This window comes from Anabrus simplex, chromosome 1, assembly GCF_040414725.1.
Source record: "Anabrus simplex isolate iqAnaSimp1 chromosome 1, ASM4041472v1, whole genome shotgun sequence".
NCBI classification, from domain to species: domain Eukaryota; kingdom Metazoa; phylum Arthropoda; class Insecta; order Orthoptera; family Tettigoniidae; genus Anabrus; species Anabrus simplex.
Window position 1 is genome coordinate 1,580,405,308 of NC_090265.1, and position 27,759 is coordinate 1,580,433,066.

The following is a 27,759-nucleotide window of genomic DNA, read 5'->3' on the forward strand; positions in this document are numbered from 1 at the left end:
TACAGAACACGATGAGGACGAGATTTCAAATTATTGTACTGCTGTTATCAATTACTGGCATATTGACGATTCCGAATTACTATTCGAAGACGCACAAACACTAAGGCCAATTATTACACGTTCATTACCTGTCATAACAGTACGCACAGGCAACCTACAGGTGATTACGCTCATCGATTCTGGAGCGCAAGCTTCTTTAATTTCTGATAGGCTTGTAGACTCGCTTAAAAATCGGAACAATGTTTTGTTATTGCCTGCAGCTCAGATTAAAGTAAGAGGGATAGTTCCTGATAAAATTGTTAAATGTAAATCCCAGGCATTTTTAGAGTTTGAAATTAACAGTCAGACATTCGAACACATATTTTTGGTAGTATCACATCTTAACTTCAACTTAATACTTGGATCAGATTTTATGATCAAATACAAAGGAACCATTGACTATGATGCCAACCTCGTAAGATTAAAGAATAATTCCGTAGGACTACAGCTGGTGGGACGAAGTGACCTGGAAGTTCAAGAGAAGGGAGCCCGTTTCGAAGAAGCCGGTGGTGACATTATTAAGCCCGCTGTAAGCGAGGTTGCGACAGCCGTAGCAGAAAGTAGAAAGGGTGACCAAAGTGAGGACGATGCAGAGTCCCTATTCAATGAGAACTCCATCATAGGTCCGGACTATTTAATGTCAATAGCCAGTGTGGTTGAAGACCCGGAAATTAAATTAAAATTGGAGGGGGCTAAAAATGACGTTCTACAAAAATTTGCATGTGTATTCGATGACAAGCCTGGAGAGATAGCTGGCTACGAATATCATCTTGATGTAAATGACTTGTCTCCTTATCAGAAGAAGCCATATCCCGTCCCCGAGAAATATCGAGAAGAAGTTCGTAACTTAATTCATAAAATGACAATATGTACCACAGGAAGAGTAAAGCCTGGAAAAGAAAATCCTGCGTATTTTCTTTTCGTCCAACCAAGGGGAAGATGTACCAGGAAAGCCTAGGTCCTGGTCCATATCAATCGAAAGAAACGTTATTCCAGCATAAAAGATCCGACCGACGTACGAACATCTATGTAAAGAATGTTCCAGTATGTGCCAGACCCCACAAGTGCACTAGGCGGAGTCAAGTGACGTCACCTGTCGCTCGAAGCTCACCTCCCCTAGAGATATTTCTCGAAAAGAATTTTCTTTTGCCAGCTTTTCAACGCCTTAACCAATTTCAACGGGACAAACGCTGAATTGTAGCGGGCGTAATAAAAGTTAATCCCTGTGAATTTCGAATTAATTCATCCCATGGTTGTTGAGTTATAATAATTTAAAGTCTAGAGAAATTACGCACTCACGGTCACATGGCCAAGAGATGCTACCCCTCCCAGCGCTGGTATCTATATATGTCAAGGCTAGCCAGCAAGCAGGCCAGTACAAGGACGAGTATACAGACGTGTGTGAGTGAGACAGAGGAGAGACCGACCCGCGTACAGTATGTTCGCGCAGTCACCGTGAAAGTACTTGCCGTCGCATTTCCGGAACCCGAAGTTATATCGCCGACATAATTATAAAAGACGTCGCACTGTATTTAGTACATCGCGTCGCGGCTACAGCCTAATTCTAAAAGACATTTAAGAATATAATACGAGTGAACTTATTGAAGTGCAAATATCAAATATTTAACGTTCACAGCATATGTCATTACGTGTAGACTTAGGTTACTTCAAATGATATTGAACTTCTACAGAAACTAATGTGTAGAATCACCAGAACTCATTTCTTTTCGAGTATTGAACTGTATTTCTTTATTTACGCCACATCAATATACGACTTACAGTAGTAATTTGAGTGAAAACTAAGAACTTTTTCTGAAGTAATATGACGTCATAATAACAAGATAAGCAGAAAATAATCCTTAGTGACTTAATGACTGTGTTCAAAGACTGTGATTATCGACTATGATTTGCCTTTTCAAGTGTGAACTGTGTAATTATGAACGACTTTAAATAGTATTTTCATACAGGAAGGACTGTGATTCTTCATTTAACGTCTTGAAATTCAATTACGCCATAAATAGTGCTCAACAGTAAATGACAGTGTCAGTGATAACTACTCGCACTAAGTGAATTTTTCGTGTGCGAAAAATCACCCTAACAAGCTGCAATTCTACATGATCCAGTTCCAGCCGTCATCATCTCATCGAGAACGTCAACATGGTGTGTTAAGGGAACATCGCCGATCCTGATTCTCCACGGAACATTCCAGATGTCCATCCTTCGACATTTTGTAGCAACATTTCTTTCCGTAAGTGAGTAGTAACAAACTGACTAAGATTTTTTCATTAATTTTGAACAGTGGAAACTTCAGTGCCGCGTGTGAACAAATATTTCAGAGTTCTCATAATTTCTCAGAAGTGATTAATTTAATTTCAAATTTCAGTTTCATATCTCGTAGAAAGACTTTAGGCTTTTCAAGTATGCTATATATCAAGGTTTACAAACTGAGAACTGAAAACTTTTAACAGAAATTTAATTTCTCATATCAACTTATAATTACAAATGTGTGCTTAGGTTTAGAAAGACTTTAGGTGGAAATTCAATACCTCATATTCTCACATATGAAAGACTTTGGAATCAGTGATATTTATTCCATTTTCATGAACAGAATTCAGGAAGATTACGTTCAAACTTTTAATTTCAATGCCAGATTTGAGTCCAATAATCATATTGCAGGGTGAAGAATTAATAAATTGTTTTGAAAAATTTTTTTATCCATCTATTATTCGCTCTGCGAGTCTATCCTACTCTGTATCGGCTCCAAAACCAAGTTCCACTCCCTGAGGTCCTACTCATGCCCTTTGCCCAAACACTTTTCCTGGTACAGTATGTATGTATGTGGCGCCTTTTACAGGCAATGCAAACCTATGATGTTCATCACATAAGAGTACTAAGCACAGGGACCTTCCCCTATCCCGTGGTGTTCCTCATATAGTGGGTACTAATCACAGGCAAGGCAGAACCATGGTAGCTATCATTCCATTGTCCTGCTCATATGGTGGTACTAATGACAGGTACTGCAAAAGCCGACCGCACGGTGCTCCTGTGTGCTACCAATCACAAACCTATTTGGTACCTAATATAGTGGTACTATGCACAAGTAAAAGCGACCCATGATGTTCTCTGCGTGGTGGTACTAATCACAAGTAGTTTCATGGTTCCAAGACAATCATCCCTTGGTCGCCCCTTTTAGTCGCCTCTTACGACAGGCAGGGGATATGGTGGGTGTATTCTTCATCGGCGTCCCCCACCCACAGGGGGTTCTGTGTTTGGTCCGCGAGAGGTATTTTATTTCCCTCAAGTCCGCCGGCAAGCCAGTTAGGAACCCCTATCTGCCACCTGGGATGTGCCACGTGGGAGTATCACCTCTCCCCCTGCTATGCCAGCAAAGCAGGTTCGTGGAGATAGACACATTTATCATATCAAGAATAGCCTTGTGAATGACCTTTGTGAGACCATTTCCTGTCTTTACACTAAATTTTACCCTGAACTGAGATTCTTTAAAGTGATAGCAAATATCCTGATACAGGTGTCTCACATTTAAGCATAGGAGTTGCTTAAAGACTGACAAAACATGGCACAATGAAAATGGAGTGCATTCGACCTCAGGTAACATATTGAGAGGAGGGTAAAAATCCAATTTTTGGCTACTTTAGAAGTATTTTTCTTCGGTTTGTACTGTACTTTACATGAATGCTGCTATGCAACAAATAGACCACTTCTTTCCCTATACTATAGGCCATCTAGCTTTTAGAATGAAACACTGGTTTAAATAAGTATATCTTCCCCTCTTTTTGTCACAAGCAAATCATGTATAATGCCATCCTTTTCTACCAACCCACTTTTGTCATTTCAGTCAAATATTTTTCCTCGTACCAAAAACACCATATTGAGGTTGGAAAATGTTTTGCCAATCTTTTATTGTTCCATAGAAAACTATGTAAACTTGATGGAATGCAATAAAACCCAGATCTTCTGAATACTAGAAGCAATGGTAAACTATGCCCCTTCTTTTGCTAAATCAATGTTATACCATATTCTATTGAATCATCTCAAATGAAAATGAAAACCTACAACCTGTTTCCCAGTCATTGACCAGGTCAGGGATGTCATGAATGAAACATATATAGGCTGTTATTACAATGGGGTCGCCACTCCCAAGGTGAGTTATTAATGAGTGATAAATGCTATGAAATGATAATAGAGAGTGTTGCTGGAATGAAAGATTACAGGTAAAACAAGAGTACCCAGAGAAAAACCTGTCCTGCCTCCGCTTTGTCCAGCACAAATCTCACATGGAGTCACCGGGATTTGAACCACGGTATCCAGCGGTGAGAGGCCGACGCGCTGCCTTCTGAGCCACGGAGGCTCTATTGAATCATCTATGGGCCTTATTTTCCATAGAATTGTAGCTAAGTGAGTCATCTTGATTGTGGATTCTTGAAATATTTTTTACTATTAATTTTAAAATATTCCTGTTCATAAAACTTCTGAATATTCTTTCATATCCGCATAGCAGCATTCAAAATTTCTGTGTTGCCAACTGTTTTGTTTTTAAAGCTAACCACTTCATATAAGTTTGAAAGTTGTAGAGGAAGGTCGAAAGATGTTTCCTACAAACATATCCAGAGGGTAGGTCTAAATATTTACATAAACTGGGATATTTATTGTGCACAATCTGTGAAATGGTTTTCAAAGGTCACAGGTGTGGTGCAGACTGCTGACTCGACAGTTCTATTACTGCCCACTTTGGAGATTGTATTTCAGTAGCTCAGTTGACGGCTTCTGTGAGTCTGTTGATTTATGGTTAAACAACATCTAAGTATGGCTGCTGCATTGCAAAGACATTATTTATCACTTAGACACTGACTAAAACCAATGTTCAACCAGCCATGTTTAAACACTGCCGAGAACACTGTTTAACCTCAAATTTTAGAACTGAATCACAATTAGAGGTTATGTAGCATGAAACATATGAAGCAAGGGACAGTTCGGTAACTGTCAACTTGACTACAGTTCTTGGTAACCGATATATTTTATTATATTTGGGATAATTTCCCCAGAATTATAGGTCACTTCGACTACAACCGTATCAGAGTAACTAGTCCCGATTGTTAGAGGGCTGTCGCAAACATCAACCAGGAGGGATGAAGTTATTACATTTGCTGCCAAGTAAGCACACATCCAGGTATTCAACTGAGATTTTTTTTTTTTCCTTTTGGTTTTACGTTGCACTGACACAGATAGGTCTTACGGCAACAATGGGATAGGAAATGGCTATGAGTTGAAAGGAAGCGGCCGTGGCCTTAATTGAGGTACAGCCCCAGCATTTGCCTGGTGTGAAAATGGGAAACCACAGAAAACCATTTTCAGGTCTGCCAAAAGTGGGGTTCGAACCCACTATCTCCCGGATGCAAGCTCCGCGCCCCTAACCACACGACCAACTCAGCCAGTTGCTCACAATCTGGTAACTTATCTTTAACTCTGTACAGAATAACATAATCTGATAAAAGCCTTATCTCTGATTCCAATTCTTTACACATATCATTGATATATATATATAACAAAACATAAAGGTACAATAGTACTGCCCTGAGGAATTCCCCTCTTAATTATTACAGGGACAGATAAAGCTTTGCCTACTCTAATTCTCTGAGTTCTATTTTTTAGAATCATAGCCACCCATTCAGTCACTCTTTGCGGCGATTTGCGGGTGGTGGGGGGAGTGGGGGCAGTTGTGGAGAAAACATTACAAATTTATTTCATTTTAGCCGTCTGAAACTAGGAATTATAGGAATTATTTAAAAGAAAGCAATTTGTAAAAGCCGTTATCTTATCAGCTAATTCTACCCTTTATTTTCTTTAATTATTAACAAAATTACTAGTGGAAATACGCCAAAATGTCGTTCGTCACAGTTAACCGCTACAACAAGTAGTAGACACTTTGCATGTGCTGTGAGGAAGGGTAGCAGCGGTATAATTTTTTACCAAAGACATGGACACAGGTAGGCCTATAATTCAACCGCTTGCTGCGTGCATTCGTTAGTCAGGCAGTCTCTTTAGTGTCTGTTAGTTTCTTAGTGTGTAGTCAAATACTTAATGATTTTTAATTGTATAATCACACCGTACCTTTATTTAATTGTGATATTGTTCCTTTGCTGAAAGTTGTATAGTAGTGAATCAAAATCTCAAAAACTATTATTTGCGCACTTAAGTTGGTAAACTGTCAGCCTTCACCTCTGTCAAAATTCGCTCAGAGAGCATAAAAAATCCTACCATTTTGTAGCTCTTCTTCAGTTTTGATGTGTATATATATATATCTACCCCCCACCACCACCATGTCGCTATATCCCACAAACCCGGGTACTTCTTGTTGCCTGTAATTTTTATCCCCCCCGCTCACTTCTAATTCTCTATCGCCGCTACTGCTGCGAGTGGTCGCTAAGCGAATTGTAACTTGAGTGGTCGCACGTGAGACTCTCTCACATGAAAATTCATTTACAGTAAATATACCTTCCTCAATTTTGCAGGGAGTAAGAGTGAATTGAATTACTCAAATCAGACGCCAAGTCTGCGTTATACATTTTAGATTAAAAATTCAATTATTAGCCGTATATTACAGAAAAAATTACCACTTAATGGAAATTAGTCATTAGTTCAGTCACATGTCAGTACGTAATATTCACAAGAGTGCTAGGCTGAATGTCTAAAAAGGTTAAGGCGCAGGCTCTCTGAGCCGAAGTTGGCAGGTTCAATCCTGGCTCAGTCCGGTGATATTTGAAAGTGCTCAGATACGTCAGCCATAGATTTGCTGGTATGTAAAAGAACTCCTGGAAGACAAAATTCCAGCACTTCGGCCTCTGTGGAAACCGTAATAATTATCAGGACATAAAAACGATAACATTGTTATTAATATAGAACTTTCTGAAAGATGCAATACGAATGCAAAAATAAAATACAATAGGTCTTCTCTCTAACATTTGAGTTAGCTGGATTTTGTAACAGTGTTTATTACACAGCATTCTTCCTCAACTCATTTATCAGTAACTGCAAATTAAAAACATTTCGTGCGCGACCTAATTCAAATACTAACGTCTACAAAAGGAGAAAGTTTCCCTCTCGTCTTTAATATAACACCAACGCTACTGGTCGCATGATGAGAGAACCTCTCACACTGAGCGCACGAACATATACGAATCTCTGTTCCGACTAGAGGAGGGGATGCTTACTCTTCAAATGTGAATCGCCTTATTCACGACAGTATCAACTCAGCTAGAAGAGGGAACAGTCACCTCCCTTTCATCAATGAGAAGCAAACTCACAATACAAAATAATGTGAGAGAAAATCTCATATAGCGACCACTCGCAAAGCCGCGCAAGCGCACTCGCTACCGTTAACCACCTCAGTAACCAGTAGCGGCAGTCCCCCCCCCCACAACTTTGTGGAGAAAACATTACATTTTTACTGCATTTTAGCCAGCTGATTGTCTCCTTTATTTTCTTTAATTATTAAGTAAATTATTTCCAGAAATACGCACAAAATGTTGTTCGTCCCAGCTAACTCATTTGTATAGCGCCACAGCAAGGAGAGAAGACTTTGCATGTGCTGTGAGGAAGGGTAGCATATATATATATACATGTGTTTTTTTTTGTTTTTTTTGCCAAGGTCATGGACACTGAGGTATGATTCACCCGCTTGCCGCATATATTCGTCAGTCTGGCAGATCTTTTAGCATCAGTTTCTTAGTGTGTCGTCAAATACTAAATGATAGTAATTGTATAATCATGCCGTAATTCTATTTAATTGTAATAATGTGTAAGATTGTTCCATTGCTGAAAGTTTTATTGTATAGTACTGATCAAATCTTAAAAAAAAAACTATTATTACCGCATTTAAGTTGGTCTGTAGAAATTTACTCAGAGAACATCAAAACCTTATTTTGTAGCCTTTTTTTTTTTTTTTCAGTTTTGATGTATACGCACACCCCCACTCCCACTTCCCAACCCAGTAAATCCCACAAACTCCGGTACTGTTTGTCGTCTGTAAATATATATATATTTTTTTGCCCCCACACTTTTAATTCCTAATCGCCGTTACTGTCTGGAATCAGCCTTTTGTCAAGTCCAATTGCACTCGTATTTGCCAGTAGTCTCCCATGATCTACCCTATCAAAAGCCTTAGATAGGTCAGTCGCGATACAGTCCATTTGATCACCTAAATCCAGGATATCTGCTATATCTTGCCGGAATCCTACAAGTTGAGCTTCAGTGGAATAACCTTTCCTAAACCCAAACTGCCTTCTATCAAATCAGCTCTTAATTTTGCAAACATGTCTAATATAATCAGAAAGAAAGCTTTTCCAAAGCTTACATGCAATGCTACTTGCTTTACGTCGCACCGACACAAATAAGTCTTATGGCGACGATGGGAGAGGTAAGGGCTAGGAGTGAGAAGGTAGCGGCCGTGGCCTTAATTAAGGTACAGCCCCAGCATTTGCCTGGTGTGAAAATGGGAAACCATCTTCAGGGCTGCCGACAGTGCAGTTCGTACCCACTGTCTCCTGGATGCAAGCTCACAGCTGCGCGCTCCTAACCGTACGGCCAACTTGCCCGGTTTACATGTCAAACTGACTGGCCTGTAATTTTCAGCTTTATGTCTATCACACTTTCCTTTATACACAGGGACTACTATAGCAACTCCCCATTCATTTGGTATAGCTCCTTCATGCAAACAATAATCAAATAAGTACTTCAGATATGGTACTATATCCCAACCCATTGTCTTTAGTATATAATCTTCAGTGCTCCCTTACAGATTATTTTATTTTAATCATAGGCTATACTTAAATCATGGTATTTGCAGAACATTGCTTTCTAGAATTTTACTCTTTTTGACGTTAATCTAAGAAATGATTAGAAAAGACAATAAATTATCTTGATTACTTACCGAATTACTGGATGTTTCTTCCTCCTTGACATTTGTCATTTTTGAGATGTAGCCCATATCACTGAACCTCAGCAGTGAAGGATTATAAACAAAATCAGTTCCCCCGTCATTACATTTACTTTTTTAAATTTTTGCCAATTCCAAATAACATTCTGAGCATAAAGCTTTAATATTTTTTTGGTACATCTTTTACTGTCAAAATGGAATCATTCACTTCAACTATGATAGCTTGCATCGACGCACTCGTTGCTTCACAATTGCAGTAATCTGGGCTAAACATGTTCCAAAGATTTTCATTATCTGAACAAATTTTGAAGTTTTCCCCCCTTTCTCCAACAATTTGCCATTTTGATGCATAAAATGCTATCTAGCATAGCTATGTGTGGCAGTTGTTGTTTTACATGGCGCCATTCAGCTAGCACCACTGGGGTAGTGTGGCGAAGGAGGGGGAGTTGGCACACCAACTAAACAAAAATATTTGTTCTACTGAAGATGCCACCTACTGGCGCATATGTGAGCTGGTAAAATATCCTCATTATCACTGTCAATCTCATCAACTTTTCTAAGTAGTACCTCTTCGTCTTCCTCAATGTCTCCAGTGACTAACATGAAGCATTTACATAATGTTAGTTGCTGGCATCCTGTTACTGGCAACATCTAATATTTCCCAGTACAGTATATTCATTAATACAGTGGGTCGTAATAAAAACAGAGCCTACATTATCTGCAATGGTGCCTAACTTCTTATGAAAGAAAGTGTCATGACATGCACATTTTAACTGTCTGGGAAGCAATCCACATTGGATTACGGTACCTTTTACAGCATATTTCTTGACTTAAAGGTCTTATTCATATAAATTATCTTGTCCTCGCATATAGAGTAATCATTTTGTCATTAATAATAGTGTTGTTTCATTCCAACAGGATAGGTTAAAAAAAGTGTGGGAGGTTTCCATAATGAATTAAAGCCTGTAAGACCAATAGCCTTTTTTTTTTAAATGCTGGATGCTCTGCAAGGCCTTACAACAGTGTACAGGTGGTTATGATACACAGTTTATGCAAATCATGGAAGCAATCATTGTATTATAATTTATAATTATAATTTTGAATGTGACAATGACTAGTAAGATGATTCAAGACACAATATGGTAAGTTGAAGAATCTAGGTTATAAGTCGTAGCTGCAACTTGTGACGTGGGTGGAAAAATTCCAAGTGTGGATAGAACTGTGCATCAGCATGTCCAGAACATACATACATACATACATTGCATATCATTATAGACCGTTATGCCTTTCAGCGTTCAGTCTGCAAACCTCTGTGAATTTACTAAACAACGCCACAAATTGGAACTAGTGCTGCGGCCTCATTTAGTCCTATACGTCTTATCTTTAAATCATTACAAACTGAGTCCATTCCCCTTAAATAACCCCACCACCGAAGCCGGTTTATGCACACAGCTTCATCCATCAAGTCCAATCCTAACTTGGCCTTTATCTCCTATGCCAAGTACCCTCCTGCCATTGTTCCCACCTGTTTGTACCAGCAATTATTCTCGCTACTTTCATGCCTGTTACTTCTAACATATGAATAAGATATCCTGAGTCCACCCAGCTTTCACTCCCGTAAAGCAAATTTGGTATGAAAACAGACCGATGTAAAAATAGTTTTGTCCGGGAGCTGACTTCCTTCTTACAGAATACTGTTGATTGCAACTGCATTAGCTTTACTGACCCTTCATTCAACCTCACATACTATATTACCATCCTGGGAGAACACACATCCTAAATACTTGAAATTATCTACCTGTTCAAGCACTGCATCACCAATCTGACATTCAATTCTCTTCTGTTGAATTTCTTACCTACTAACATCAATTTAGTCTCGAAAGACTAATTTTCATACCATACTCATTGCATAATACCAATATAATGGTCCGTTATTGGACATTATAAATTTTCCAGCTAACTCATTCTTGGTTGCCTGCGTTTCGCCCTCGTGTGCTAAGTTAGGCTCGTCAGTTGGGACTTAGCACACCACCCAAGACGCAAGGCTAGTGCATACTGTGGAGGCCACTGCATAGACTATTTGAAGCCACCAGCAGTGCCAATGCACTATGAGAGCTAAGTCTCATTTACAAAAATAGATGCCTGCCTGGCCATCAAATGATGCAGATGTTGATTCCCATAGGGAACCTAAAATAATTGTCCTGAATGAGTAAATTTATAATACCAATATAATGGTCCGTTATTGGAGTGCTGAAAAAGATGTAGCTGACGAGCTCCTTCATAAACTAGATGAAGCTAGATGAAGCAGATGGAAGGAAACCATGGATACACTGGACTTCAGACACTCAAGTAGAAAAGCTTGGAGCCTTCTAAAGAAGCTAGGAAGAATACCTCACAGTCCCCAGCTAAAACCAGAGGTTTCACCTAATTATATTGCCAGTCGCATTGCCAGTTTGTTCAAATCCAAGCCAGACAAATTACACAAAAGGTTTATAAAAAATGAACTGTTTCATTTGAGAAAGCAGTACACTACTTCTTCCAACATTTCTGCTCCTTTTACTGAGCAAGAGCTTTTGCTTGCCCTAAATTAATTGAAAAATGAAAAATCCCCAGGTTTTGATGGTATACACCCAGAATTTTTGAAGCACTGTGGAAAAAATGTAAGGAACTGGCTAGTGCAGTTTTTCTCAAACATACTCCGAACAAGTCAACTCCCTTCAGAGTTTAAACAAACTAAGATACTAGCTATCTTAAAACCTGGTAAACCTACGGATTCTGTCGAAAGCTATAGACCAATTGCCTTAATGAGTGTCTGCTTTTAGCTCTTGGAACGGCTTATCTACAATAGAATAAGTCCTCAAATTTTTTAAATCATTCCAATCGAACAGGCTGGTTTTAGACCTCAATGTAGTTGTGAAGATCAGGTGCTTGCTCTGACAACACATATTGGGACAGGTTTTGTAAAGCAATTAAAGAGTGGAGCAGTGTTTATTGATCTAACAGCTGCATACGATACAGTGTGGAGAGAAGGTATTGTGTATAAGTTCTTTAAACTGACAAAGTGTAGTCAAATGTCGCGTCTGATTAACAATATGCTCTCAAATAGAATTATCCAGGTAGTCATGCATACAAATCACAGCAAAATAAAGGTACAGTACTTAACAATGGTCTACCTGAAGGATCTGTTCTCTCTCCGTTACTGTTTAACCTGTATATTGCAGACATACCTAACACAAGCTCTCGTCAATTTGCTTATGCCAACGATCTGGCAATAATTAGTCAGCATGTGGATGCTAACGTGATAGAGAGAACTTTCAATGCAGACCTGAATGTTCTGTGTACATACTTCAAAGCATGGTGCTTGAAACCAAGCCCTAGTAAAAGAGAAACCTGCTTATTCCATCTAAATAACCGGCAAGCGAATATCACCTTGAAAGTGTCATTTAATGGAAGTCTTCTCTCTCACAATTCCAACCCCAAACATCTTGGAGTTGCTCTTGACCGAACACTATCATACAGGAAACATCTAACCAACCTAGCAGCCAAATTAAGGTCACACAACAACATCATCCACAAACTAGCTGGCTCCACATGGGGAGCTTCTGCATCTACTTTGCGTACTTCAGCTATGGCGCTGGTGCTTTCCACAGCTGAGTACTGTTCTTCAGTTTGGATCAACAGCTCTCATGCTAAAAGGTGGACACAGTCCTGAATGAAACAATGCGTGTCATAAGTGGCACAGTAAAATCTACTCCTCTTTTCTGGTTGCCAGTGCTCAGCCACATAGAACCTCCTAGAATTAGAAGATTGAATAACTTGGTCAGAGAATACAACAAGATATTAACCAATCCTGATCTCCCCATCCATGAAGATGTTAACGTCAGATTCAGCCACCTCAAATCAAGATCTCCTCCTATTCAAACAGCACAGCAACTTGTTAGTAGGGATTTCAATCGAAGAACTGATTGGCAACAAGAGTGGAACAGCGTAGCTCCGACTCAATGGCAGATACTGTTCAATTATGAGAATCTTCCAGCTGGCTTTGATTTGCCCCGCAAAACATGGGTAGCCCTCAACAGAGTCCGTACTAACCACGGGAGATGTGTATCAATGATGTTTAAATGAGGTATGAGATCTTCTCCAGCCTGCGACTGTGGTGCAGTTAAGCAGACTATCGATCATATTGTCACAGAATACAATGGAAGGGCGTTCACTGGATCCAGCCAGGACTTTGTGATGGCTTCCGCTGAGGCCATACATTGGCTTGAGAATTTAGATCTAACTCTTTCAACCCTATTGCTTGCATGATTGTTTTCAATGCTACTGTATGATGTGTATATCTTGTAATTTTTTATTTAATAGTTTGTGCTTACTGTTCATGTATATTTAATCTTTGTATTGTTTTGTGTATGTTACCATATGCTAATAATAATAATCCCTGCCTTCCCACTATACACCATTTCAGGACTAATTTCATCTATTCCTGCTGCTTTATGACAATGGAGTTTATTTATCATCTTTTCCACTTCCTCAAGCGTAATTTCACCAATAACATTTTCCTCCTCCCCATGAACTTGGTGATTCACAACACCACCAGGAAGATTTCCTTTTATGTTGAAAAGATTTTTAAATATTCCCTCCTCCTGTCCAGTGATTCCCAGCAATCTATTATGAGTTCACCTGAATTACTCAAAACACTGTTCATTTCCTTTCTTCCTCCCGTTCCTAAGATTCTTTATTACTGTCCAGAAAGGTTTCCCTGCTGCTAGACCTAAACTTTCCAGGTTATTACCAAAATCTTCCAATGACTTCTTTTTGGATTCAACAACTATTTGTTTCGCTCTGTTTCTTTCATCTATGTACAATTTCCTTCTGTATCAGCTCTTGTTTGGAGCCACTTCTAATAAGCCTTCTTTTTACGTTTACAAGCTGCTCTAACTCACCAAGATGTTTGCTTTTTCCCATCTTTACACACAGTTGTTCCTAGGCATTTCCTTGCTGTTTCTACTACAGCATCCCTGTATGTCACCCATTCTCCTTCTATATCCTGAACCTGCTTACTATCCACCATTCGCAACTTCTCACTAATCATATCCATGTAGTTCTGTCTAACTTCCTCATCCTGGACATTTTCTACCCTTATTCATTTGCAGACAGATTTCACTTTCTCTATCCCAGGCCTAGAGATACTTAGTTCACTACAGATCAGATAGTGGTCTGTATCATCGAAAAATCACCAGAAAACCCGTAAATTCCTAACAGATTTCCTGAAAACAAGGTCAGTTAAGATATAATAGATTATGGACCTGGTACCCCTACCCTCCCATTTGTAGCGGTGAATAGCCTTATGCCTGAAGAATGTATTCGTAACTGCTAAATGCAAACTAGCACAGCAGTCCAACAGATGCTTCCCATTCTTATTAGCTTCCATATCTTCCCCACATTTACCAATCACCCTTTCGTATCCTTCAGTTCTATTTCCACCTCTCACAGTGAAATCACCCATTAGCACTATCCTATCCTTGTTGTTGACCCTGACTACAATGTGTCTCAATAATTCATAAAACTTGTCAACTTCATCCTCATCTGCACCCTCACATGGTGAATACACTGAAACAATTCTTGTCCTAATTCCTCCAACTGCCAAATCTACCCACAACATTCACTCATTTATGTGCCTAAGAGAAATTATGTTGCGTGCAATAGTATTCCTGATGCACAGTCCTACCCTACACCTTGCCCTTCCCTTTTTAACACCCATGAAGCACACTTTATAATCTCCTATCTCCCCTTATCTGAATATCACTTACTCCTGGCAGATCCAGATGCATCCTCTTTGCTGACACAGCCAGTTCTACTTTCTTTCTTGGGGGCCAATGACCTAGATGTTAGGCCCCTTTAAACAAGCATCATCATCATCATCATCATCGACTTTTTTTTTCTTCCATAAGCCCCATTAATACTGATAGCTCCCCATCGAATTCCATTTTGTTTGCCAAGTTGTTTCCAAGGAGTCCCTCACCTGTCAAATGGGAGTGGGACTCCATTACTCCCATAGGTCGAAGGCTTGCTTAAAATGTTCTGAGCTTGGTAAATTCATGAAGCAGGATGCTACCCTTCTTGCACGTAATCCAAGTGAGGATCTTTCCTCTAACGGGTTAGGGACCAGCGATGGATTGTATAGTCCTAGCCGCCTGAGCACATGGAGGGCCATGACTCAGAATATGTCAGAGATGTCCACTCCCATTCCATAGCAACTGGTATCGGAACTCTCAGGACCACTTACTTGGCCACTCAGCTGCTGCCCATGATTCACAAACTAGGATGTGACTACAGTCACCCACACCATGAAACATGTTCAGAACATTTTTCCTAAATCCAGCTGACAAGCAAAGGAAGCTTGGGGTTTTCTACAATGTTCCTCACTTACTAAAGCTCCTTTGGAGTCATTTTCTGAATGCGGGAGTAGTTTTGGCTGATGGCAGGAAAATTATGAAGTTAGGAGAAAAAAGATTAGTGAAAGTGCTGCAAGTGTGATTTCATATGCACAGAGAAAATATAAACTTCCCTCTTCTTGAACTTAAAAAACTCAGTGGCAATGGTAAGAACTGGCTACAACTTTGCGCTCAGTTCAAGAAAATTGACGGAGACACAACCTTAGATCCATTGGACAAATTTCAGTACCTATTCCGATCCATAACTGAAAGCTCACAAGCAAGAGAGGTCATAAGCATTTATCCCACTACTTCCGAGAATCACCTTACGGCAGTTGAAGCACTGAAGGCATATTTTCATAGAGAAGAAATGGTGGTAGAAGTCTATGTGAGGGAGTTGCTTGGGCTCGTATTACAGGCAAGTAATTCTAATTCCAGTATGTCACTTTGCTCATTGTATGATCGCCTTGAAAGTTACCGTAAGAGCTCTTGAAACTTTGAAGGTAACAACAGAGAGATTTGAAACAATGTTTTTCCCACTTATGGAATCCTGTTTGCCAGAAGAACTGCTGAGAGCTTGGCAAAGGTCTGCAGTTTTGCTTAAAGGGCAAGAAGTAGACACATTTAGTGGTAGCATGAGGAAAACATGACTCTCTCAGGTAATGGAGTTCCTTCATTCTGAAGACGAAGGGGAGAAAAGAATTTCAATGTCAATGTCAGGTTTTGGTCTTAGAAATGTAGAAAAATCTAGCAGAATAGTTGTTAAACATCTACTGATCTACTGAGAAAGGTGCGGGGAGAAACAGTATATCAGTTTCAGGCAAGATTTCCATTGCAGCAGGATTATGCTTTACTACCAAAAGTCAGGCCAAATGCATATTTTGCAGTTCAAGAGACAGTTCTCAAGACTGTATAAAAGCTCAAAATATAACTGTAAGGGAGAGACATCAGCTGCTGGAAGAAAAGAGAGGAATTTTTTGTTGTCTCACATCTGGACATTCAGCCAAAAAATGTAAGCAAAATCAAAATGTGTAGTCTGTGGTAAAATTCACTTTGTCATTATGTGTACTACGTTGTCACAAGTTCTGGACCAAGTTAAATCTAAGACACAATGAACAATTCGAGCAACAAAGAAGGACCAAAGTGATGAAGTGCTAGCTAGTCTTTCAAGTACAAGGAATGTACAAATGCAGACACCTTAAATTAAAGTACGGTGATTGGGGGGGGAAGGGGGATGATGTCTGTAAGGTTACAGTTATAATAGATACTGCATCCCAATGCTCTTACATATTGTTGGAAACAGCAAAGAAGATGACTTATCAACCGTGTAGACAGGAACTGATTCAACATTCTCCTTTTGGTGGTGGAAAAACTGATGTAATTTTACAGGATGTCTTCAGGATGATGAGTATGGATGTAATTTTGAATCTCTAGGCCAAGCAGTAATATGTGGAGTCATTTTCTCAGTGACAAAAGGCTCATGGATAAGAGAACTGGCAGCTCAGAATATAAAATTAAGTGATGATTTTTCTCAGCCAACAGAAATATTGATTGGAGTGGACCTAGTTGGTAAACTACTCATGGGAAAGAAGATAGATCTCAGTTCATGTCTTGTAGCAATTCAGACGAAGCTGAATTCACCTGAAAACAAGAAACAAGAATATGAAACAATTCACTACTTATATCTATAAGGAAAGGTACTAAAGCCACCACAAGATATGGACAATCTTCCTATTGTTGTAACTGGCATGTTTGTTAAAGATGCTATGTTCTCAGATTTGTGGAACTTGGACTTGCCAAGAATCAAGGACCCCTCAAGAAAGTTACAAAACAGGAACCAAAAGCTGCAACTCAACAGCATTTTTAGAAACTGTGTGTTACAGATGAAGTATGATTTGAGGTACATGTACCATGGGTTATGAATTTTGTTCCTCTTTCTGATAATTCTGGAAGTCAGAGGTAAACTATCGTAAATGCACAAATGACGATTTTGAGGTTTTCATCATAAGTAACTTGTTTTGGTCATGTCTTCTAATGGGTACATACATGTGCATGTCTCCAGGAATGATAATAAGTTACGTGATAGCATCGTATGTGCACTGAGAACCCAGAAAGAAACAATGGTAAAAGATCATACAACAGTTCAACCTTATGCCATCAGTCTCTCTTCTTATCATACTGGCTCTTACGATAGTTTACCATGGTCAAAATTGATGATTCAACCTGCCTTAAAGGTAGCAAAATGTGCACCTCAGCAGCTTCTTACTGCTCTCCTGGGAAGTTAGTGAAATGTCACTTACAACAGATGACCTCTGACATCCAGAATTATAACCTAACGTTTAAAAGGATGATATCCACAGTTAAGAAGTTAAAGTCAGATGGATTGTATAATGATTATCAAGATGTTCTGAATCAGTGAATCAGTGGGAGTGTACTGTTTCTAGTGCTACATCACCTACAATCAATGTCTTTGGAATTCAGTGGAATCGTATAACGGATAACCTCAACATGAATGCTGACAATCTATCATCTCTGCAGAAAGAGAAAGTTACCAAGAAAATGAAAGTGCAGCTCATTGGATATATGAGCTGTGTTGTGTACACCTGGTACATAAAATCTTGCTGCAACAGACATGCACATGGGAAGTTGGTATGACCTGAGCTGAAGTAACGGATGAAATAAAAGTACAGTTCTTAAACCGGTAAAGATATACCAGACCTCTCAAAAATTGACAAATCCAATGGTTGCCTGGTTGTGATGGATATGACAAGTGGATATTCCACATTTTTTCAGATGCTGCTGTGGCAATTCTATGAACTGATATGAATGATTCTGTTAAGAGTTCAATTTGTCACTGGCAGAGCAAGAGTAGCCCCTACTTATGAGTCATGGTGTCATTAGGGTATGTAATTTTTATCAGATGGCCATGTTGTTTCCTCCAAATATGTTACATTATATAAACTTCATGTTATCTCCGTATCATCACTTAATAGGCTTGTAAGAGTCACAAAGTTCCCACCTATACAAGTTTCTTCAATTTATTTACATTGATTAGTAACTTATATGTTTTGTCATGGAATATTGAACAGCATCAGCTAAAACTTGAAAGATTTAAAAATAAAAACAAAAGGTATCATAGAGCAGAACATTAAGCTAAAACTATATTGAGGCTAAAACGACAAGTTCGTGTCATTTGAAAATGTCTTCTGAAGGTTATATGATGCAGCATTGATGTACGTTCTTCTTGAAGTGAACCAGATTTGTTGTTCTTAGAAGCTGACATTAAAATGCAGCCTTTGGTATTTGAAGATTAAGTCTTGCCTTATGTTATATGGGACGTTTCTGTGAACTCATAATAAAGCCAGACTAGTGAAAAGTTAATGTGTAGAAAAGAATATATAATACAGAGCTTATAATATCCCTCTATCTGATGAAGACCTTAAAAAAGAATTGAATATCATTAAATATATTGTAACAGTAAATGTGGTACTTCGGTGAGCACGAGAAACGCAGGGCGTGTACCAATCTGTTGAAGTGCATACAGAGGGAGAGGGTTTGTTTTTAGAGAAAATATTTCAAATTTTTTTTCTGAGTTTATTAATGAGTTCAAAATCATGTCACCTTTGTACAGAAGACACAGTAGAAAGTGTTTCTCGCCCTAGGGTTGGCGATATCCTTGGATTCCGACAGCTCCTCTCTTTCCCATACCAGTGGACCACCATTCCTCCCTCGATGGAAGTTCTAGAAGATCCATTCGACGTCTAGAAGATCCATACGGTGCTGATGAAGGGCGATGTAAATGATAAACGTGAATGAACACCGTTAAGCCTTGGGGCGAGTTGATGCAAAAACTGCTTTCGAATGAGCATATAAGTTTAACACTCATAAAATGAAAATCTACTCGAAACTTATCGTCGAATTTCAAAATAGTCACTTAAAGTTTGTGGCACTTGGCATAATGTGAAGTTATGCCACACGACTTAGTTCTTAGTTTGAAGCACCATTCAATGTAATCAATTGCACTGGAAAAAATAAGGATGTTTCACTTGTGAATTCAGACTTGTTCACGCATTGGTAATGACATGAAATAAAAATAAAACAAAATTAATCATGTATTAACAGTCCTCGGTTCGACTATTCATAGAATCGAAACGCACAGCTGAATGTTCGTAGAATTGAAATGTATAGTTCTTAATAGAATTGAAATGCACAGTTCACATACACAGCCTACCGTTCATTACCTTCAAATATTTACACAGTTCATGAAATGGTAAATTAGTGATGTAGTCATGCTTGCAATTTGAGTAATTCTGAATTAAAGCACAGTCTCGTTAACTTGAAGTATTCAGTACTTTGTAAGGAGCAAACTGTTCCAAATCCTGTCCACAACATTACACTTTAAATTACGAGTACTTGAAAAATATTCACAAGTCTTAGGCACTCGTGCAGAATAAACAGTCACTTGATGATGTTCAGATGAAGCACAGTTTATATCACGCCCCGTTGGAGCAGAAGTTTATCACTCACAGTTTAAAGAAACTCGTACAAGTTCATACTCGTCACGATTGAGTTAAAGTCCACGGACTCGAAGTATGACGGCCGCTTCACGCTATATCGCGGTCCTCGCGAACCGACTGCACGAATTCCACTGCCATGTGTGCACATACACACACTGGTCACACACTCATCTGCTAAGCGAAGCAGTACTGTATTTATATCCGATATATGCCTTCACATCTCATTCCATAACTTCGTCGTCTCATGTCGGATCTAAGTGAAACTTTGCAGGAACGTAGATAAAGGACTGGGCTACACAATGATGTGATTAATTTTATCTAATTATTATTGTGGGGAAAGTTATTATCCATAGAAACTCGAGGAACATTCCACACTAGTCTAGGCTCTGTGTTTTGCGGTGAGGCAGGCGTGTGACGTCACTCGTTCTACATCACACGCACACAGCTGTTGCTCGCTGTTCAGTCAGTCTTTCGCTACTGGTCTGGAGCGTAACGCATAAGTTTTTAAATTTCCATTACGGGGACTTAGTTTTGTACCGCCGTTACCGGTACAATATAGCTCTCAACAAAGAATATAACAAGAACTTCACTGAGAAAATTAATAATAAAGTCACGAATAAACTGCCTTCCACCCTAACCAGACAACGTAAAAAAGAGGATAAAAGCAAATATGTCTTGTTCACATTTAATAAAGAAAACATTTTCCAAGTAACGAACATTTTAAAAACTCACAAAGTCAATTTAACCTTCAGAACAACTAACAACACTTCCAGATTACTCTTTAATCATTGCTGTATGAATGATAAATCAAACAAATTTTGAAATTAAATAAAATTCAGAAAATTCAATCATCAAAAATTATCAGTGTTTCGCCCCAGTGTGGCATGGGCTCCAAGGTGGATACCGCACCTTCCCAAGATTAGCACGCTGCAAGCTATCCTGTGATAAACACAAGTGCAGTTCCGACATACTAGGGGAGAATTACATTTCCACTTGCTATATATGCCCTCCCAGGCTAGCATAACCAAAAATATGGCTTTTGATTGAGATAGCTAAAAAAAATTCAGGAAACTCAATTGTCAAAAATTGCCAGTGTTTTGCCCCAGTGCAGCATGGCTCATCAGTTGGATACCGCACATTCCGAAGACAATGGCCAGCTAGCATGCCGGTAGCGACACCACTGCAGCCAATAGTCAAAAGATAAAAAGTTCAATATAAACATTTTTATAAGCTAATCAGAGATGAAAAACTAGGACAAAGATTCCGCTCTTAGTGTACAGCCCTCGGCATGGTATTGGTCAGTGTTTCTTGCACAGTTTCACAGCTGGTTAAGTATTCCTCTGAATTTATTAAGTGTACATTTTGTGATCGTTCCCTATGACAGGAAGGTAAGAAATCATTACTCGGTACTTACAGAAATCAACAAACATGAGTTTTCCTAACCTGTCCCTCTAAAAGTGTTTACAACGTGTTTTTTTCTTCTTCTTCAAACTGAAATGAAAATTTCAGAAAAATCTCGATCCATCAACTTCAATATGGGATGATATCTTTTACAACTGTCTAGATTCGACTGACAAACTTTCAGTTGAAGTGACAGATGCTGGCCATTGCACCACACACAATTGATATCCCTAAATTGGTATTTCATTACTTGAAGTGTCTACTTCTCTTCAGGGTAAAGGAAATCCACGTTCAAGCTTGGAAATCTATTAACACCAGGATTACCAAACATTCTTTCTACCTAATTTTACTGAAGCGGTCATTTTGACCGATAGTGGCACGTATTCGTTTCTTGAGGATATTGGTGCCAGGAAAAGGTTCGAATTGAGTATAAAAACATCATAAACCATAATTTAATTTTTATCATGCATGACTTGTAAACACTATTATGAATAAAATAAATAAACAAATAAGTACACTAGTAAGGCAGAATGTTCTTCTTACACACTTTAGCTTACATTAGATACATATCTACGTGAATGTCACTTTCTGATTTTCAACTTATTTGTTGCACTGTACACACACACTTTGCACAGTCACCTTTGAAGTGAACTTAACCACAGACCAGTTTTCTACAGATTGCACACCTTTCAATAGTTTTGTTCCCTTTGCACACTTCTTCCCTGATTGATGAAAAACTCAGCAAGACGCAATACTACGTGTTCACTCAGGGTTTGGTTTCATCTTTTCCAAGATGGGGAAAACCGTTTACAACATACTTGGCTTCCACATAGACAGCCAACCAAAATTTCATACCAAACTTTTCTGGTTTATTGGCCATATACTGCATAAATGGGCAGCTTTCGATGGAAAGAGCTGTTCATCCACGGTAATGTTCTCACTTGGTCTGAAGCAAATAGTAAAATTAGGTATAAACTTGTCCTGCACAACAGATACAAGCGCCAATCTATCAATTTTCAGGTGATCCCTGCTGGTAGATTTTTCATCGAATCGAAGAAACCTCATGATATCCGGGAAACGGTTTCGTGCCATAGTTTGGGAGAAAATTCCAGGACCCCCACTTCTGTGACCACAGATCGAGAATGTTCGTGCCAGCTTCATAAGTTCCGCGTGCGTATAAAATACCAATGACAGCGTCCAATTCTTCCAAACAAAGTGTACATTTAGGATTGTTCAGAACTTCGTGGGCTCCAACCGCAGTATATCATTCGATCTGGCGCAGCTTGGATTCGTCAATAAAATGACGACAAGCTGTAGTGGCAGAAGTTCCTTCAATGTGGTGTTTGCATGTCCTGTAGGACCTCTGCCTTCCCTCAGTATATTTTACTGTCCTCGATGGCCTGGCAGGCTTTGTAGATCAACAAGAGTCCACACTGTTCCATCCAAAGCGACTTTTTCCTCGCCGACCATCATGTGCTGACCACGCCCATATGTTGACATACCACAGCGTATGCTCGGCCTTCTGTAGTTGATATCGTGCTCCTTGCTAGTAATTTCTTTATCTTCCTTAGTGTTTCCTTCATCTGCAAAATATAATACCAAACTTACACTGTACACAGAATTACGTAAGTACAAAGTGTTTAACTTCAAATAGGCTTACCATTGTCATCAGCTGCTTTGCTAGTGTGCGTGCGTCGCCATTTGGCGAGTAGTTCCCTAACCTTTGAGGTCGAAGGCTGCTGTGTGATTTCATGTTCTCATGGAAATTCTGTAGGCTCGACGCAACTAGAATCACTCTCCAAACTATTTCCGTTTGTCAATTTATACACCTCTTCGAAATTATCGAGGGCTAAATCAGTCCCAGCTTCATCGCTTGATTGTGATGGGGAAATTATATGCTTATGCTTCAGAATTTCGGCATCCATTTTCAGATTACGCGAGAACATGTTTCTTCCGGGTAATTACAAACAATCGGGAAATCGAGTTTGAATTTTGTAACGAGTGAAAATGGCAAATGACTGCTCGTTACGATTGCACACCTTTCATTACTGAACAAATACTGACTATATTTTCTTGTCAGTATACTTGTAGCATTGTTTGAAAAGAGCCAACAGCTGTCCCATTGCAGCACAACAATAAATTCTATTCGATACTACGGTAATAAAGTACACTGTAACAGCTTGTTAGAGTAATATCCCGTTCTAAATGAATGCCACAAAAGTGACGGGGTAGCTACTGCAATACCGGTCAAAATGACCGTCCGGTAAAAGTAGGTATATGAACTCATACCGCTAACTAGAAAGGAGTTACGGGTTTTTGAAGCTATATGCCGAAAAGTACACTTAATATCAATAAAAGCCACCAAAGCGTTTGTATGTTCTAACCGTATAATGAGAGTGATAGAGAAAACAAAACTGAAAATGGTCATTTTGACCGCTGAGGTAAACCCAGTGTTAAGTCTCTTCTCAAACTTTCAAAAGTAGCAGACACCTGCTAATGGTATTTTATTTTAATCCATTTCTGTGTATAATCTCTTGCATGTGTTCTGAATTTGAAGTAAACAATTTTCTTTAAAAGTGTTTTCTTGTTTCATGATCAATTTTGCTGTAAAAAAAGAACACAGCTAGCTAGTGGACCTACCTGAAGTTCATTGACAGTTTCTAGGGCATTTTCCCAGGGCAGTGCACAGTCAAAGGAGCTTGTTGTGACAGACTGGACGTACAACTACTTGTTTATGGGAACGGAGTGTACTGTATTATTTCTCACTGATAAGCACATCTGGTAGGCAGATAAATATCACACCAGCATGTAGAGATATGGAACACATCCACTCTTCAACTTGCTACCTCACAATCTCATGGAAGAATTTGCTTTCCAGACATTCATAAAATTTGTACAGTAAGTCAAACTATGTGAACCCAAATTCAGCTGATTAAACAGTGCTGCACCCAGCTTTTGGTTACTCTGGACATCAATACTGTTAAAACAGAACCTATTTTCATAATATACAGTTCATAGGAACGTAAAGTTATTTTAAAGCAGAATGTCCTGTTCTATTCTGTTCCAAAACATCCTGAACCGGCCACTATTCATAATTTCCATTTTCTTATGTATTTCTTTCTAAAGGCTTTCAGGGAAAATCAGGGGTGATGAAAATTTTTTGATAACGGCTTCTTTATCAGAAAGTTCATGAACTTAGTATTTAAGCATCTAAAGTACAGTATTACATTTGGTTAAATACAAGAACCGACAGTGGGAAGTGGTATGATTAGCTGCTGAAGCCTACACTAGTGCCGTGCAGTGGTAGCACACAAACTCAACGAGTGATGACACTAGTATTGGTACCCATTTTGATCATAATACAAAATTATCAAAACTGTAGCAACCTGTTACATCTTTCAGAAAGTGCTGTAGAGTGGCTGAAAAACTTTGACCTGGACTTATAAATTTGTTGTTATAATCACCATATTATTAAATAAATAAATCAATCAAAATTGTATTGCATACCTACATAGGTTCCTAGTATAACTCCAGAGATTATCAAACATGTGATGGGTATCTTCTTATAGCGTATCAAAGGATGAAGGACCATGATGAAGGAACTAATTTACCTAAAAACAAGAAACAAGAATATGAAAGATAACAATTCACTACTTATATCTATATGGAATTAATATGTAAAAGGCAATTCCATTGGCATAGGTGGACATTTTCATTTATGAAACAAATATTCAATGAATTAGGAACAAAACCTACATCACTTCAACGATATCTTAGCTGTCTCATTTTACTTACAATGCTTTGAAATGCTGATGGATGTCCCAAGAACATTCAAGATAAAGTAAAGGTGCGATACTATTCCACCCATACTCAATTCTAATAAATGCTAAATTGCTGTAAGTGGCATCGTGATCAACTTTGGAGCAGACAGAATGTCCTATTAATTGCTCTCAGCTTCTTGGGAGTTTGGACATCTAGCCACTTCGATTCCTGATTCTGGTGAATGATCTGTCCAGGTAAAATTTACTTATAACCATTTCTAAATGCTGTTAGATGTATTTATTAGTATATAAGGAACAAGTTTAGGTGCAAAACCAATGCATCCTTCTTTGGTTACAATAGACAACTTTAAATATCTATGTAAATAAAATAGTTTTGTCTGTACTTTAGCCAGAATTTTAAAAGTATGTCTGTTATTGTTCTTTTAAGAGGAAGTACAACTTTGCAGCCATCCTCTTTTAACAAACTCAATGGAAACAAAAAGAAACATAAATTACATATTCAACCATGGAATTCTGGATGTAACAGTGCATAGATCTTCCAGAACCTATCCTCAACCTACACAAAATTATGGCCTCTTTCCTTGAAGGCTAGAAAGAGGACTGCCACAGAGAGTTTTCTTAATTGCTCTCAGCTTATTGAGAGTTCACATAGTTAGCCACTCCGATTCCCAGGACGCCAAGCTGGTTCAGCATACAGTAGCTGAGAAGAAGCATTCTAGCAGGTACATTCATAGATATAGGTAATAAAAGTACTGCTTTTCTTATAGCTTCTTCTAAGTTTGTGAAGACCTCTCCAGTATGTATGCTACAGACAATCAGTAGCGAGATTTTGGTGTTGACATGTTTGGAAATGAATGATCATCCAACATTCTCTCCTATGTTAGAACCATCTGTGAAGAAAAATCACACGTTCGAATACTGGTGAACAAAGTCATGGAACAAAGTGCTTAACAGAGACATCTCTGTTCACCTTAGGTCTACGAAGTAGATCTAGCCATATTTTCAGTTGCAGAATCAGCCACAGAGGTACAACCATCTCACATCTAACTCGTGACAAAACTCTCATCCAGTTTTCATACCTGTAGTGGAATTGGATATCTAAGAGGTATTGATAGCTTGGATGATGTAATATTACACAAATTTTGGCAGGGTGTTAAGGAGCATCTGTTGCCATCTTTTTCGTAAAAATGGAACTCCCAATTCACCGAGCAGGCTGGGAATCGGGCTAGTACGGAAAGCTCCGGTTGCCAAGCTAACTCCACTATGATGTATACTATTCCCTATAAAAGGTCCAGCTGAACTACACACCACGCTACCATAGTCAATATGGGAAAGAAACACAGCCATGTAAAAGCCTAGCAACACCCTATGGTCAGGCCCCCACAAAGTGCCGCTAAGAAACATAAGCATGTTAAATCTCTTCATGCAGGCAATCTTTAGCTGATGGATATAGGGCTGCCACATTAGTCTCTTATCAAAATGGAGTCCTAGAAACCTGCAAGTGTCTACCACTGGTAGGAGAGTGTTTTGCAAGTGGAGCTCCAGGTCAAAATGTACAGGCCGATGTCAACAAAAGTGAAGAACTGAGGTTTCACTGCTGAAAACCGAAAACCATATTGTACGGTCTACCTGTTGACTTGCTTACTGCAGCTGTCTATCAGCAAATGCCATCATTCCTGAGCTGAAATGTACAACCAAATTGTCTACACAGCAATGGAATGACGGCGGGCCCAGCAGTGACAATCATGCTGTTGACAGCGATAGTGAACAGTGCGAAACTCTGTACAGATCCCTGTGGTATTCCCTTTTAATGAACACAATATTGAGAATATGCCCTCACTACTTGGACTCAAAATACCAAGTCTTAATAAAAATCAGCAGAATTCCCAATGGTGCATAGTGGAGATTATCACATAGCCCCAGGTCGTATCGTAAGCCTTTTCGAGAAGTAAGTATAAATAACCACCTAATCGATACTTTATTATTGCCTCAGGCAAAGCTGAATATAATTAAAACTTACAGGACATGTTTCGACCACTTAGTGGTCCTCTTCACCTGTATAAATAAAGAACTGAGAAGAAAAAACATTATGACAATAAGCACAAATAAAAGTTCTTTGGAGACTTTTTTGATAAAAATGGAGGTCATCAGAATAGGACATCTTGCCTCTCGTTCTTGTTTGGAAAAGATGTTTATTCTGCGCTGTCTAGAGGGTCTGTCTTTGAGCGCGACCTGGTGAAGTAACGATGTGATACAGTCTCACAGTTCATGGTAAGCTCTGGTGAGATGGGAAGTAGAGTTTTATCGTCATCTAAAATAACATGTGAGGAGGGAGATTGGGCTTCTGCGATGTCGTGTTTGATTATATCTCTTGTTCGTCTAGTCTGTTTCATGTCTACCCATTCTAAGTATTTGCTAATATTCTCGTATAAGATGTTTTTATGCTCGTTGTTTTCGTTGAGATTCTCTTCACCGTTTTCCAATTTATCAAGAACGATGTGGATGTTTTCCAGGTTGTTCATAAGATTGCCTTTATTTATCATACACATAATTTGAAGGTCCTGTTTTATATTGGTGAATTTGTGGTTGGACTCTTTCATATGGGATCCCATGGCAGAGAATCTTTTGTATTT

At 38.9% G+C, this 27,759-nt stretch overlaps 1 protein-coding gene across 4 annotated transcripts in view; it reads right to left on the minus strand.

Annotated features, from left to right (window-relative positions):
* The window catches only part of LOC136880972 (gustatory and odorant receptor 24), a 184,929-nt gene that overhangs the window by 148,580 nt on the left and 8,590 nt on the right, over nucleotides 1-27,759 (minus strand). Inside the window, exon 2 of one of the 4 annotated variants that reach the window (XR_011017620.1) lies at nucleotides 24,852-24,955. The exons of 1 other annotated variant lie outside the window; for it this stretch is intronic. Coding sequence is in view for 2 of the 3 variants with exons in the window: in XM_068225604.1 (XP_068081705.1) it covers nucleotides 24,856-24,936 (81 nt within the window). In the remaining variant the exon portion in view is untranslated. The remainder of the gene's footprint in view (nucleotides 1-24,851; nucleotides 24,956-27,759) is intronic. 2 more of the 4 variants (XM_068225604.1, XM_068225605.1) reach the window with 2 other exon arrangements.